Consider the following 17,369-nt stretch of genomic DNA (forward strand, 5'->3'; position numbering starts at 1 on the left):
AGCAGCGCTCGTGCTCGGTCGCAGTTCAGATATAATATTAAAATAATAATAATAATAATAATAATAATAATAATAATAAAAATAAATAAGTAAAATAAAATAGGAAACTGAAATTTAAATTACAGCGGCAGTGGAATTATATAATATAATATTAACACTAGAGAAGAATAATATCGCACGTGAAAAGTAGGACTAATATATATTTCAAAATTATAGAATACAAATATAATATAGGTTGATTGATTCATACACATAGGCTATAAATTTATTTAATCAAACTGAAGATATTAACACGTTTCTAATTGTCTTGTTATATGTTAGTGAGTTACATGTTAGAAGTTCTGGGTGTAATTTAGTTAAAGCATTCTACAACCGAGGGCCAAAATTAATGCTATGCTTTAGACCAGCATATGTGAGACATTTAGGTTCTACTAATGTTGAATTAATATTTCGTCTTGTGTCATAATTATGTGTCTGTAATACAAACTTATTATGATTTTTATGATAAAATTTTAACACCGTATACTTATAAATTTGTTCAATATTAATATATATTTAATTTTAAACGCTGTTATCTCAAAACTTACAGCTTTCAAGTTATTAGTAGAAAAAAGTGTTTGAACTAGATTTACGAAATTTTCAGACTGTCTTACCAGATGTATAATAATGCTACGCTATTATATTTATTGAATTATATTAAATTATTGTTAACTTCATGTTATATGAAAGAAAAATAGATTTTAATTTATTAAACAAATTCAAATATAATATTTAAAAGAGCCCTATTCTTTTTGGAAAGAGTGTCTTCTATTACTTCTAAATCTGTGTAATAAAATTGTCTTTCAAATCTGAAATTTGGAAAAAAAGAAAAATTTCAGAAATGAATGTGCATGTAGGTTACTATAAACATTAATGAAAATTTAATTATGTTATTAACTTTTTTCCCCAAGAACTAAAGCAATATATCATAACTTGTAGTAGGTAATACATATTTAATGAGCAGAAATAGGCTATGATAAGTAAATAAATCATTTAGATGCGAGTATTTGAACCTAAGGTATGGTAAAATAAAATGTAGTTATGTCACAAGTTTCGCATTGCTTAACAAGCAATTCCCTTTAGGCACTGCGCTTCGATTTCGAGTAGATAGTGTGTGATTTATACTGGACAAAATGGCTGTGGCACATGTCGTTTCACAGTTTTTCAGTTTCCCATACCATTTCTATTACACCATTCTTCGTTCGTAGCACATGGTTTCTTATTAGCCTCTATGGCTGAGAAGTGTCAAATATATTTGAACAATTATTATCTCATAGTTTTCTAGTTTGAAAACCTCATCAAATTAATAGTTAGATACTATTCCAATTACTATATTGTCGGCTCGTATTAGCCCCTGCAGTCAAAACGCTTCGTTACATAAATAATCTATATACTTAATTTGAACTTGGTATCAAATTTTTGAGGAAATTGTAACACTTATGAGATTTAGTGATGTCTCAGTCGAAAGCTATTAACGTCGCGATTGCGGGACATATATAACTTTCTTAAAATTTGAATAATGAATTATTTAAAAACTAAAGACAAACCGCTAACACTTTACATTACATTCGACCGCTTTCATTTGTTTCACAGGATATACGTTGGGTATTATTTCCTACTTTCGCTTGTTTCGCAGGATATACATTTGACATTGTTTCCTACTTTCGCTTGTTTCGCAGGATATACATTTGACATTGTTTCCTACTTTCGCTTGTTTCGCAGGATATACATTTGACATTGTTTCCTACTTTCGCTTGTTTCGCAGGATATACATTTGACATTGTTTCCTACTTTCGCTTGTTTCGCAGGATATACATTTGACATTGTTTCCTACTTTCGCTTGTTTCGCAGGATAAACATTTGACATTACTTCGTACTTTCGTTTGTTTCGCAGGATATACATTTGACATTACTTCGTACTATCCTTTGTTTCGTAGGATATACGTTTGACATTACTTCGTACTATCCTTTGTTTCGTAGGATATACGTTTGACATTACTTCGTACTTTCGTTTGTTTCGCAGGATATACATTTGACATTACTTCGTACTATACTTTGTTTCGTAGGATATACGTTTGACATTACTTCGTACTTTCGTTTGTTTCGCAGGATATACATTTGACATTACTTCGTACTATCCTTTGTTTCGTAGGATTTACATTTGACATTACTTCGTACTATCCTTTGTTTCGTAGGATATACGTTTGACATTACTTCGTACTTTCGTTTGTTTCGCAGGATATACATTTGACATTACTTCGTACTATCCTTTGTTTCGCAGGATATACATTTGACATTACTTCTTACTATCCTTTTTTTCGTAGGATATACGTTTGACATTACTTCGTACTTTCGTTTGTTTCGCAGGATATACATTTGACATTACTTCGTACTATCCTTTGTTTCGTAGGATATACATTTGACATTACTTCGTACTATCCTTTGTTTCGTAGGATATACGTTTGACATTACTTCGTACATTCGTTTGTTTCGCAGGATCTACGTTTGACATTACTTCGTACTTTCGTTTGTTTCGCAGGATATACATTTGACATTACTTCGTACTATCCTTTGTTTCGTAGGATATACGTTTGACATTACTTCGTACTTTCGTTTGTTTCGCAGGATATACATTTGACATTACTTCGTACTATCCTTTGTTTCGTAGGATATACGTTTGACATTACTTCGTACTTTCGTTTGTTTCGCAGGATATACATTTGACATTACTTCGTACTATCCTTTGTTTCGTATGATATACATTTGACATTACTTCGTACTATCCTTTGTTTCGTAGGATATACGTTTGACATTACTTCGTACTTCCGTTTGTTTCGCAGGATATGCATTTGACATTACTTCGTACTATCCTTTGTTTCGTAGGATATACGTTTGACATTACTTCGTACTTTCGTTTGTTTCGCAGGATATACATTTGACATTACTTCGTACTATACTTTGTTTCGTAGGATATACGTTTGACATTACTTCGTACTTTCGTTTGTTTCGCAGGATATACATTTGACATTACTTCGTACTATCCTTTGTTTCGTAGGATTTACATTTGACATTACTTCGTACTATCCTTTGTTTCGTAGGATATACGTTTGACATTACTTCGTACTTTCGTTTGTTTTGCAGGATATACATTTGACATTACTTCGTACTATCCTTTGTTTCGCAGGATATACATTTGACATTACTTCGTACTATCCTTTGTTTCGTAGGATATACGTTTGACATTACTTCGTACTTTCGTTTGTTTCGCAGGATATACATTTGACATTACTTCGTACTATCCTTTGTTTCGTAGGATATACGTTTGACATTATTTCGTACTTTCGTTTGTTTCGCAGGATATACATTTGACATTACTTCGTACTATCCTTTGTTTCGTAGGATATACATTTGACATTACTTCGTACTTTCGTTTGTTTCGCAGGATATACGTTTGACATTACTTCGTACTATCCTTTGTTTCGTAGGATATACGTTTGACATTACTTCGTACTTTTGTTTCATTCCCAGGATATAGACCTACGTTTGAAATTATTTCCTACTTTCGTTAAATATTACCACTATTTTACTAGTCTACTACTGTTACTACAGGCTACTACTACTATTATACTAGCCATCGGCGTGGCTCAGTCGATTAAGGCGCTTACCTGCCGATTTGAAGTTGCTCTCGGGCGCGGGTTCGATCCCCGCTTGGGCTGATTACCTGGTTGGTAAGGTGAATGCCAGGTAATCTATGACGAATCCTCGGCCTCATCTCGCCAAATACCATCTCCCTATCACCAATCTCATCGACGCTAAATAACCTCGTAGTTGATAAGCGTCGTTAAATAACCAACTAAAAAACTATTATATTGCTGCTGCTACTACTATTGCTACTAATACTACTACTGCTACTACTACGACTACTACTACTACTACTACTACTACTACTACTACTACTACTACTACTACTACTACTACTACTACATGTCTCATACAACTTTTGAAATAACTTAACTCATGTAAGTCTCTTTTCTTTTTTCTCTGCAATATTCCGGATTTCCACCTAAGAAAGAATGAGTCGCCATATTGTTACCACATAGTCACGCTCCATGCGGTATTTGAATCCGTAATCGTATCTTAACTACTGTTAAACTGAAGTTCTTATGCGTTACGAGTAGAAAATAATTATCACTTGCCAAGTTTTATATGAATTTTTCGTTAAATAATGCGAACAGCGGACCACTATTTGATAACCATCACCTACTTGGCGCGCATATGTATTAGCGGAGGTGTACCGTCACATGGGCTATTGACGACTCAGGATAGAGTTCTGTGCCAACACCATTCCACATGTCTGAGAGAAAATGTATTCGTTGTGAAGTCTGCATCCACATTGATGAAATACTGACATGATTATGTCACACATTTCTTTTAAAGATGCCATCAGAAATTCACATGCCGCGTCTACTTATTGAGGTCTATCACAATTATAAATCCTCGGCCTAGAAAAAAAGAGTCCCTTGATGTTTGGTACATTCAGCTCCCAAGAATATCTTCAAGGTACTGGCCAGCGCGTAACCGTGCCCCGCTCACCAAACGAGTGTTGGGAACCGAACGAGTAGGTTTAGAGTCGCCTTGCTTGTGTGGGGATATGGAAGTTTCGGCGATTTTGAACTTTATATCAGATTTCTGTGAGGGGTGTTGACGAATAGTGCATCATGGGGTTGTTGCTCTCTGTGCTGGTGGTGTGCGTCGGCGTTCTGGAAGTTATAGCCTGTGTCCGACATTTTCAAGATGGCTACCTCCCTTTGTGGACCCCGCATTGTGCTGTAACTTCCGGTTATACGAATACTTACGAACGTTGGCGGAGTAAGCCGAGTGATAGTTTCGAATTTAGATCATCTGACGATACTAGTGGGTCGTTGAATTATACGCAAGATCAATCATCCGAAAATTATCCGCAAGCTTCATCCAGTTTTCAAAATGGATTTACTCCTCAGCGACAAGATCATGAAATTGAAGAGAATCGAGTGTCGTCCACTGACCATTTCCATGAACGTTTACATGAAGATGAAATTATTCCGTCTTCATCAGTTAACCTCATCGAGAAAGATTTTGATTTACAACATATATCACATACCAAGACATCGTTGCAGTCTGATGGGAGTGAGGTGAAAGAAATTCCTAAAGATGTTGTAAAATCTGTGACATTCGACGATAGAATATCACATATTCCAAATGAAACTTACGATATATTTTCAGATATTGAAATTCGTCCAAGCATCTTGTATGATGTGAAAGAAAAGTTCGTTCCTGAAGTTGAAACTGATACCAAATTGCCTCAGGAAGTGGGAATATCTCAGTTTGCGTCAGACGTTTCTGGCAAGAATGAGGAATTTGTTTCCATTTCAGATCTCAACACAGAAATCATAACTAAACCTTCTGATAATCATGAAATCGAATGTCATCATGAAATTATCAGCAGCACCAAAGACTTAGATATAGAAAGCAAAGTTCCTATTTTACATTCTGAAGTTGGGTTGCAAGAAGCTTCTCCTGGTGTTATTAGTATATACAATTTAGAGGCGGAATCTTCTGAAAACTTTGTGAAGGACCAAGTTACTGCTCAGGAATATAATGTTGAAAATACAGAAGCGAAGATCAGTGTACTGTCTGCTGATCTTGAAAATGTGCGTTTATCTGAAGAGAAATTTGGTGAGACTAAACTGAATGAGAAACCTGCCTGTTTGATTGAGACCTTACACGATCAATCTATCATCGCAGAAGAATCGGAATCCGACAGACTGAAAGAGGAATTTGTCAGTTTGGTTGAGATTTCGCACGATCAATCTATCATCGCAGAAGAGTCGAAATCCGACAGACTAGAGGAAGAACCTATCAGTTTGGTTGAGACTTTGCACGATCAATTTACCATTGCAGAAAAGTCGGAATCCGATAGACTGAATGAAGAACCTATCAGTTTGGTTAATACCTCGCACGATCAATCTATCATCGCAGAAGAGTCGGAATCCGACAGACTAAAAGAAGAACCTGTGAGTCTGGTGGAGACCGTGCACGATCAATCTATCATCGCAGAAGAGCCGGAATCCGACAGACTAAAAGAAGAACCTGTGAGTCTGGTGGAGACCGTGCACGATCAATCTATCATCGCAGAAGAGTCGGAATCCGACAGACTAAAAGAAGAACCTGTGAGTCTGGTGGAGACCGTGCACGATCAATCTATCATCGCAGAAGAGTCGGAATCCGACAGACTGAAAGAAGAACCTATCAATTTAGTTGAGACCTTGCACGATCAATCTGTCATCACAGAAGAGTCGGAATCCGACAGACTGAAAGAAGAACCTATCAATTTAGTTGAGACATTGCACGATCAATCTACAATCGCAGAAGAGTCGGAATCCGAGAGACTGAAAGAAGAACCTGTCAGTTTGGTGGATACATTAGAAAACCGTATAGTTGTCACTGAAGAATTAGTGTGTGATAATCAGAAAGAACCATCTGTCAATGAAACTTTTGTTCCAGTTCCAGATATTACTGCTGAGCAGTTACTTCAAGATAATTATATCTGCGAATTATCAGAAGATGTAAATCGCCAGGAAGAAGTGATTAATAAACAAGGCAGTGATACAGTATCGTATATAGAAAATGAAGAGATATTCCCTACTTCAGATATAAAGACTGAAGAGAGTTTCCAACCGTCAACATCAGAGTTTTCGGTTGAGGACGTTCTCAGTGATGTCACTTCCAATGACGTTCCAGTTCCAAGTGATCAAATTACTTCTGGCATTCAAGACGGGCAAGACATCAAAGAGAGTGTTGACCTAGAAGTTCAGAGTGACCCATCAATCAAATTATCTGACACTCTTGACTCCCAATACTCTGTATATCCAAACGACGATTCTGAAACTCATATTGAAGACTACGGATTAGACGCAGAAGAGCAACAGTCTTCAGTCAGTGCAACTGAAACTTCAGCGACCCCCGGTGTCATCGAGAAAGACGTTTCCAGTGAAGAAATTTCTAAAACACCTGAAATTTCAGGCAGTGTGACAGTTGCAGAACAGCCTACAGCTGAAGTATGTCAAAAGATACAAGACGATGAAGCACTTCTAGTACAGCTTGTTCCTGAAGTAGATCAGAACCTACTCGATGAAGAAATTGGTGCCCAACACATTTCCGAAGCTTCCATCGAACCAAGAACACCTTCAACTAATTTCGAAAGTGAGAAAGAGTTTATCAGTGAAGGTGCAGACGAAGATATCTCAGAGAGTCGTTTGGGATTTCAAACGACTACAACTGATTCTGTAAATATTAATGATAATATCATTGACCAGACAATTACAAAGTCCGATGAAGCTACAGATATTATTCAACAGCCTCTTGAGACTGATGAAGCCGACGTTCATACATCAGCTTCTCCAGTTGCTCCATTGAGTATTGATACCTCATCTGTTTCTCCATTAGAGCATCAGTCATCCTTGTCTCCACCCAAACTTCCTTCTACTCCTAAGAAATCCAAAGCAGATATAAGTTGGCCTACATTCTTTCCTGGAGCTCCTGTCATCAAGAGACCTTCCGTGTCCTTCGCAACGCCAGAGGCGGTATTTACAAACGAGGACGAAGAACTACTGCGCAAATATGCAGAAGAAGCTTCATCTGCTCCGCCTTGCATTAAGAAATCAGACGACATAAGTACTACGGAGTCTGAAACAACGAGCACCAGCGAAGAGAAGTCATCTGAAACAACAAGCACGTCTGAAAAAATCAGCGCGTTGGACGAGGACCAGGAGCCAGTCATTTTCAGAGAAAAGTCGCCTTCCAGTATTGTTGCAGGCAACGATTTTTCAAGGAAAGAACTTGCACTACAACGACGCAAAAGTTACAAACACAAGAGATACAGCTCAGCAACTGAGATAGCGACACGTGAAGAACAGGCGGAGGACAGGTCCTTCAGCGAGAACAAGCCTGGGATCACCCGCGCTTCAAGCTTGAAAGAGCCGAGGAAGAAGTTTAGGAAACCTGCGAAAGCGTCGTCATTCGAAGACGTTCTACTAAGGAACACTACAGCTGAGAGCAAAGAGAGACAACTCACAGAAGATTCTTCGATACCAGAAGGAAAGGAGACGGAACGCGCCGATGTGTTACGAGAAGAGGAAACGACTTCCGAAGGAGTGACAGGTGTTAGTGATGAGTCGGATCGCCTGGGAAGCTCTGCAGAACGAATCGAACCGAAACAAAGCGAATTGAGACCAAAGGACATTAGAACGGGGGAGGATGCAGGAGGAGAAGAAGATGTTGGCGATGAAGATTGCAGCCTGAGTGAAGAACAGAGTTCGTCACAGCAAACGTCTGCTCCGAAAGAAGCCTTCTGGGTAAGCAGTGAAGATGGGACCCATTAGGTAGTCGGAGGTGTTACCCCTATGTTTTAGAGCGAGAGAGAAATTCTGAAGTGCACTGTTCTCCTCACTATCTAATGTTACTTATTCTTGTGTGCTGTTCACAGTAGCAAACTGAGCGGTATGTTTGAAGTAGTTTATCACGCTTTTACGATTCAAACACGCTGGGTTTGAAGTGCGTTTTTGGGTCGCAGAATGTGTGTATTTCTGTTTTAAATGGGGCACTGCCATGATGAGCTATTGTTTGATTTTACAAACCAAATTTAGTACAAGAGGTTTAAATTGGACTATTTGACGTGTGAATTGGATTTAGTGAGAACTACATGTTTGTAATTACTTCTGCATTGAAGTGAGATGGGAGAAATGGAGGAAAAGTAGTATTCATTAGGACTGTTACAAATATTTAAATTTACTTGATTGGTCTATAACTTTCAACACGAGATGATATAATATAGGGAATCAGTCATAACATAAAATAACATATTGTTCAAATATATGAATTGTTTTGAAGAAAGAACTAAAAAAAGAAACATAAGACGATCTTAATGTTAGATGCTTTAAATATATAAAATTCATTGAGAAACTTATTATATTTAAGTGAATATAAACGGAATGGACTTATGAGGTTGAAGCTAATGCAAAAATGTATAATAATTCTCCTGAATGCTACCTAACAGTTGAATGAAGAAACAGCCTTAGACAAGGGAAGATATATATTTTTTATGGTTCATCAGTAATGAAAAATGTCTACTGGAAACCTCTTCTTTTGAACGTTATACTAATGCTTCTATTCTTTAAAATTGAAGTATCATACAGTATTCTTCCAAGCTAAATTTCAACTTGGTTATTGCTGGTCTTGTAACAGAATATTACTGAATTGATTCTATAAAATTTATTGATTTACACGTAGTCAAAACTGCTGATTTTATTTAAATCAGTCACCTCATTCATGGCGGGGTTTCCTAGAGTAATACTTTATGAACTGCACGATACTGTCCCGAGTTTTCATTACTTCTCAAAGTAGTTTTGCTGTCATAATGACGTATGGGATTGTGTGTAGAGGATATTTTTTGTCCTAGCATGCCCTCTTTTTCCTCGCAAGTCAACTTTTCGATCTGGAATTTAATCCATATTAACTTCCTAGGGATAGGCATGAAACAGTCTCCTATAATGTAACAGAAATGGTAAAGTAATTTCAGATTATAACAGTTTTCAAAGTGATTTCAGTAGGTACACGTAGTTTTAATGAGTTATTTCTTTCATATTGTTCATGTCCTTACTAACATTTAAATGGAGTCTGTAACTAATAATTGACTTTTCATACAAGTTATATTTGTAAATTAATATATTTTACCTTAAAATTAATATAAAATACACAGCGTAACAAAAATATTCCGACTTAAGTGTTAAATATTAAAGAGTGATAACTTTGTATGTATAAATATGAGTAGTTGTAGGTGATTGTGTTCCTTTCTTCACTCGTGAAGAAATATTTATGAATTAATTTCTTACTTTACAGTGTATAATCCGTGCCTACGTTTATCTAACAAATAAGTTATTTGAAATGATTTTACTTTAATTTCAAAAGTATAACATAGTTTTCTTTTAATGCGATTTTATATACTCCATTTCAAGTTACAAAATATCGATTTTAACCAATGATTCTGAGATTTAAAAATAATTTTTGCCTACTTGCGCTTTGTTGTAAGAAAAAAGATCGAAGTTTGAACATACTTCATTTTAAACTTACCATGTATTTACTTTTGGCTATTAACTTAATTGAATCAGGAAAATTATTTGTCGTTTGTTGAACGTTTACCAAATATTGACCTTAAGACTATTAATCTATTCAAACAAAAGAATTAATTTATCCTACTCTTTTAATTTAGTTAGAGTAATATACGTATATTTGTGAGAAAAGTAATCCAGAATTCAAATATATTCAATTTTATATTTACGAAATATTTTATTTTGAATATAAGTTTTTTTTCAAGAGGAAATGCAATGACATTTGTTTAGTAACTTAGCTTAAAGTATAATACACGTTGTTTATCAAGTAACAATTTAACTTTGAAAGATGCTCAATTTTAAACTTTCCAAATGTCAGATTTTGAGTATCAGTTTGAGTTGGAAATTTCGACATGTTAGCAACGTAGCTTAATGTTTGAAACTCACAAAATATCCTATTTTGAATATCAGTGTAAGCAGGAAAATTCAGCGACAGTTTTGAGTAACTTAGCTTAATGTATAATACACATTGTTGAACAAGGAACAATTTAACTTTGAGAGATGCTCAATTTTAAACTTGCCAAATATCGAATTTTGATTATGAGTTTAGGCTGAAAAATTGAATGACAAATGTTAGAAACTTAACGTTTGAAACTAACCAAATATCGTACTTTAAGTACCAATTTAAGCACAAAATTTCGATGACAGCTGTTGAGTATCTTAGCTTAATGTATAATACACATTGTTCAACAAAGAACAATTTAACTTTGAGATATGCTCAGTTTTAAACTTACCATTTATCGGATTTTGATTATCAGTTGAAGATGGGAAATTCAACGACAGATGTTGGGAACTTAGTTTAACATTTATAACTTTCCAAATATCGGATTTTGATTGCCAATTTAAGCAGAAAAATCACAGTGACAGCTTTGAGTAACTTAGCTTATGTATAATACACATTGTTGAATAAAGAAAATTTTAATTTTGAGAGATGCTTAATTTTAAACTTACCAAATATCGGGTTTTGTTTATCATTTTAAGCTAGATAATTGAACGACAGATGTTAGTAACTTAACGTTTGAAACTTACCATATATCGTATTTTGATTATCAATTTAAGCAGGAAAATTCAATTGAGTAACTTGGCTTAATGTATAATAGGCCTACACATTGTTGAACTAAGAACAATTTATTCGACTTTAAAACTTACCAATTATCGGATTTTGGCTCCAAAGTTGTTTTTTTCTAGTATTTTATAGCTTAATGTATGGTGCACATTGTTGAACCAAAAACATTCAACTTTGAAATACTCTCAATTTTTAACTTAGAAATATTTGATTTTGTTTATTAGAATATATTTAAGCGTAAATACTCAGTGATATTTTCTTGAATGGATTAGCTTACTATATTATGTGTTATTCACATTGTGGGACGATGGACGTTTCTACAATATATTGATTTTCCTTCGTTCTAAGCGAAATCTGCTTCTTCATATTACTCTCTGTGCTGAAAAAGGTTTGTTTGCTAACATTCTTTTTCTCTTAGCCAGCAAAGATGATCCTAACGCTTCGTAAAGTTGGCATCTGTGAGTGGCATAATAATTAATGCTTATTGCTCTTTCACTTAACTGCTTTTAGGTTAGGTCGCAAAATGGAGCTTCTTTTTCCTTTTATTCTCAATTTATGTGAATAATGTGATGGCCAGATTTTCCATTGCTGAACAGTTGAGCGTATTCTGGAAGTCGATATAGTTGTAAGATCGAAACAGCTTGACAACGTGATCGTTTTCAGTTCTGATCGCACTTGGAGGCAGAGATAAATACAGAGCAGAACAGCGTCTGTGTTTTAACGTCGCTTCAATTGCCAAGAATTGTGTTTTTGTCCAACAGTAAAACGCCCACGGGCTTGATCTTAGGTTTCTTAAACGAATTAATCAACTGCTTAGTTATTTAGAGTTATAATTTACCTTGGTTCTCAATTAAAAAACTTGCTTTAACAGTTCGTTTATGCTGAAAAGATGTATGCATATCTAAGACAGAGTTATGAAACATCGTTAAAGATGGCGGATACGAATTTATTGACAAGATTCCGAAGATGTAAGGCAAATATGCTAAGAAACGAAATAATCACAGACAATCGTTCAGATTGTTCAGTTGATGCAGTTTATCACTTATAATGTTATTTTCCAGTGAATTCTCAGTTTAAATTACATAAATCAGTTTCTTTACTAATATGTAGAGTCAGGATGTTTAGGCATTTATTACAGTTAAAATAGGCAGGCAAAAAAAAGGCAATAAAAACGTAAAAAAAAAAAAGACACAATAATCTTTGAAAAAGGCATTATACAGTTTAAAAAGACATAATATATTTTAGCAATAAATTTAAATTATATCAACAAAACTTACATATTTACTTCGTAGGTGACACATGGTAACGTATAAACTACTTCCCCCCCCCCCACAAATCTTACATAACAAAACTGTTCCATCGGTTGAAAACACATGGGCACCAAATTCACTAACGTAGGGGAGAGTCGGGTAGTATCGGACAGTGCGTTTCTTTCATCTACCACCATATGGTAGTACCTGAATGATATGGTTACGTTTCTCTATGCGACATCACAGAAACGTAACCATGTCAATCAGGTACTATCATCGTGTGGTAGATGAAAGAAACTCACTGTCCGATATTACCCGATGTCCGATACTACCCGACTCTCCCCTAAGCATGAAGTTTATTTTTCAGTGGTTTACTGAATTTAGGCATTCTAGCTAACCGATCTTATACCTTCTGTCACCCGACAATAACTGACTGTTCCTCACTCAAATTTCTTTCTCCTGCAATAATAAACACGTGCAGCACAAAATTGTAACAGTAATATTTGAAAATATGAAACCAAACAATAATTGTAAATGCTACGTGACAACTTCTATGAGAACGAGCATAATATTTAAAATTATAAAGCTGATTTTTGGTACCATGAAGATATGACAATATTATATTTGTAACTGTGGATTGTCGATCATTATTATTATATTTGTAACTGTGGATTGTCGATCATTATTCATATTACACCAACAGTATTAAAGCACGATTATTAGCAGATTAAGCACCGAAATAAATTACTTTTATTTACTATTGTTAGTAAAGTTAGTCATTATATCAAATATTTAAATTTCATATACATTACATTATCTTAACCAATGGCTGTTGATTGGTTTAGATATCAATGCCAATAAATCCGTACTATTATTTTTCTCGCGGTATATGGCATTCAAATCATTCTAACCTATCTGACGATATTTTTCCCCCTTTCTTAACTGTATATGGGCACATTGGGCACATTTTGTATATTCAATTCCCTAACCGTTTCAAATGTTTATCATTTTACCTTTTAGTGTGTTTCCAAATTATATTTAATACGCTTTGTCAAATCTGGCAACCTTTTCATAAGGGAAGCTAAATTTATTTATATTTATATAATTAGAAAATTGCAAATAAACAAGAAATATTGCTTTAAAATGACAAAAGAGGCATTTATTAGTAAGAAACACCTTAAAAAAGGTAAAATAGGCAAGATAAAAATAGGCTCTATCACTTTGATTTACTCCAAGTCACTTTATGTATGTGCAAATAATGATTTACTTCCACTCAGTAAAAAAGGCATTTTCCAAACATCCGGAATCCACTAATATGCAATGAAATGACTCATGAATAGTTCATACACATATACACACACGATACCGTGTATTAATTTTAAAATTTCTTACCTTGAATAATTTTAGATGTGCAGGGAAAACGATTTTGAGATAAAAACACGTCGATTTAGTTTTTGAGACGGAAGTTCACAACCACTGGTGATTGAATTTACTCTTTCACCCCTTCACCATCACGTCCACTTCTAATTTCAAATTGCACCTCCCTATTCAGGCAATTTTAGTCGACATGAAGCTTAGGTCCTACCAGCTTGCCTCGCGTCTTCGTGGACTAGAGATTACAGAAACTATCCTTTCTTTCCTTACGCATTCTAGCGTTGAAATTTTCCCCTTCAGAATTATGTAAGGAGAGATACGTTTTTGGGATCGCAGATTTCGGTGCTTTTGTTTGATATGGAAGTTAGTGATGTAAAACAAAGATTAACAGCCAAATTATATAAATTCCGAAGCTTGCCGTGATATTTACAGAAAAATATGCGGTCTGTCACCTCCTTAGTTAATGTTATCGTCTCGTTTTTTCTGTCAGTTGCTGTAACTGAGATCCAAAACGTTATTAACGTAAGAGGCTTCCAGCTTAATAATTTTTAAATGGTTCATTTAACAACGCTCGCAACTGCCGAGGTTATATCAGCGTCGCCGGTGTGCCGGAATTTTGTCCCGCAGGACTTCTTTTACATGCAACTAAATCTAATGACATGACCTGAGCCGGTATCGAACCCGCAACCTCGGGCACAGAAGGCCAGCGCTATACCAACTGCGCCACTCAGAGCGACTCCAGCTTAATATGTGATGCAGTTTATTATTATTATTATTATTATTATTATTATTATTATTATTATTATTATTATGAAAAACGAGCCATGTTTAATTGCTGAACAGCATGGAAGCAGATAAACAAGTGATAGAATCAGGAATTAAAACGAGATAAATATTAAATAATGAAATAATGAAATAACTTACGTAGATAGAGACGGATTTTGAATAAACTGGAATTCGTAAAAAATAAATACTAGCCCATAAATCTAGGAAGAAACAATTTCATTAATGGCATTCAGTTACAATAGACCCTAATCACATTTTAGAAATATAGGAATCTTTTTAGGTTCATATGTGATACTGTTGCTATTATTATTATTATTATTATTATTATTATTATTATTATTATTATTATTACTATTTTTATTTTTATTGTATTATTATTTAAAATTTATTTATTTATTATTATTATTATTATTATTATTATTATTATTATTATTATTATTATTATGAAAAACGAGCGATGTTTAATTTCTGAACAGCATGGAAGCAGATAAACAAGTGATAGAATCAGGAATTAAAACGAGATAAATATTAAATAATGAAATAATGAAATAACTTACGTAGATAGAGACGGATTTTGAATAAACTGGAATTCGTAAAAAATAAATACTAGCCCATAAATCTAGGAAGAAACAATTTCGTTAATGGCATTCAGTTACAATAGACCCTAATCACATTTTAGAAATATAGGAATCTTTTTAGGTTCATATGTGATACTGTTGCTATTATTATTACTATTATTATTATTATTATTATTATTATTATTATTATTATTACTACTACTACTACTACTACTACTATTTTTATTTTTATTGTATTATTATTTAAAATTTATTTATTATTATTATTATTATTATTATTATTATTATTATTATGTAATGGCTAAACGAAAATAAGCTCACAAATTAGAATACGGAAATTAGGTAGAGTGTTATTACACTCTGGACTGATCAACACTGAGATCTGTCAGACTTTCTAGCGTAATCGCGATCGAGACAAGAGAGTATTTTTCTTTCTTGAAAGCTAAGATTTTTTCCACCGCGATTTTCGTGGAGTAATTCCATGGTTGTAACAGTCGGATTCCTGGGATTGAGACTGTGTTGATGAACGTGGCCGCTGAGAAGTTATCCATGAGCAAGCAGTCTTAATATAGATGAAGCGGAAACTGCAGGTGAACGTCATAACACGTGTAGGCCTGTTGAGTTATGTAACTTTTATTTTACTGAGATGTCTCTGGAAGGGGTTACTGCAGCTTGTATCTACTGAACGTTTAATTTTCTGCGGCTAAGAATCTAGCGAGTGCAAATTTATTTGATTGTAATTCCTTTTTTTTTGAATTCGCATATATTGCTTTGCCATAAATCATAAGAATTTTCATCAATATAGATAGCATTATCATTAGCAGTGGATGCGGGATGACTTATCGTTGAATAGGTGCACATTTACTATATGTTACATTTTTTTTTCATTCAGGCCATTGGCTGAACAGGTGTTAAACGTAAACAGACGACGTCAACATACTACTGTATCTCTGTACAGTCAGAAGGAAAAGAAAAATAACGTACTGTAGTACATACCTTGCAAGGTTCAGTCCTCGTCATCATTGATGCAATTACTAGCTTTGTAGCAAACAACGATATATTCTCGTAAGTTGTCGAAGCTGAATCGTCTTCGCCTATCGCTTAAATAGTTTTTGTATCGAGAGAATTTTTGAAGAAAACCTCTAAAATGGGGATCACTCAATTTCTTTAGAGGAATATTTGTACTGAGCATCATGTTGCACGTGTCGTTAGACCCGCACAGCTAAATGATGATGATGATGATGATGATGATGTAGGTGGTTCCTGAGATTTCATTTCAACGCATTTCCTGTGCCTGAGTTGTTCTGGTTTTTATTTCAATTTTACATACATTACACACGATATTGTCTTCGTTAATACATAAAATGTCACTCTCATACTTCTTAATTGCATTTCGTACCTCTGAGCGAATTTAACGTTTTGCCATTATGAGTGGATCAGCACAACATATTCAACGCGTACTAAATACCTGAGCAGGATAACACAACTGCACACAATGCGTTGCAATGTTACTATGAACGGATCGGAGTTCCTTCGTTATGTACGCTGCTGCACTCGCCAGGTACACAAAAGACGGACGGCGCGGCACGTGCCATATACTCTGATACGAAACAACTTCACTTTTCCTTAAGTCATCCCGCATCCACTGTCTAATCATCATCATTATCATCTTCTTAATAAATTTGGTCCACTTTGATCCGTCTCAACTACATTCGTACGTAGTAGATGAGTGGGGAATGCGGACAGACGTCTCTGCAAGACATCAAGGTTAGGAGTCTCTGCATATTTATGGTCTTACTAATAAACCGTGTAATCCACGCCTGTGGAGTAACGGTTAGCACGTCTAGCCGCGAAACCAGGTGGCCCGGGTTCGATTCCTGGTCGGGACAAGTTACCTGGTTGAGGTTTTTTCCGGGGTTTTCCCTCAACCCAATATGAGAAAATGCTGGGTAACTTTCGGTGTTGAACCCCGGACTCATTTCACCGCCATTATCACCTTCATCTCATTCAGACGCTAAATAACCTAAGCTGTTGATAAAGCGTCGTAAAATAACCTACTAAAATAAAAATA

The 17,369-nt window shown here is 34.9% G+C and overlaps 1 protein-coding gene across 6 annotated transcripts in view; it reads left to right on the forward strand.

The window, feature by feature from the left end:
* The window catches only part of Lmpt (four and a half LIM domains protein limpet), a 964,594-nt gene that overhangs the window by 707,202 nt on the left and 240,023 nt on the right, over positions 1 to 17,369 (forward strand). The window contains exon 1 of one of the 6 annotated variants that reach the window (XM_069832781.1): positions 4,618 to 8,432. The exons of the other annotated variants lie outside the window; for them this stretch is intronic. Within the exon in view, the coding sequence (XP_069688882.1) occupies positions 4,758 to 8,432 (3,675 nt within the window). The 5' untranslated portion in view covers positions 4,618 to 4,757. Of the gene's footprint in view, positions 1 to 4,617; positions 8,433 to 17,369 lie in introns of those variants that run through there. 6 annotated transcript variants of the gene reach the window in all.

This window comes from Periplaneta americana, chromosome 8 (genome assembly GCF_040183065.1).
Source record: "Periplaneta americana isolate PAMFEO1 chromosome 8, P.americana_PAMFEO1_priV1, whole genome shotgun sequence".
Taxonomy (NCBI): domain Eukaryota; kingdom Metazoa; phylum Arthropoda; class Insecta; order Blattodea; family Blattidae; genus Periplaneta; species Periplaneta americana.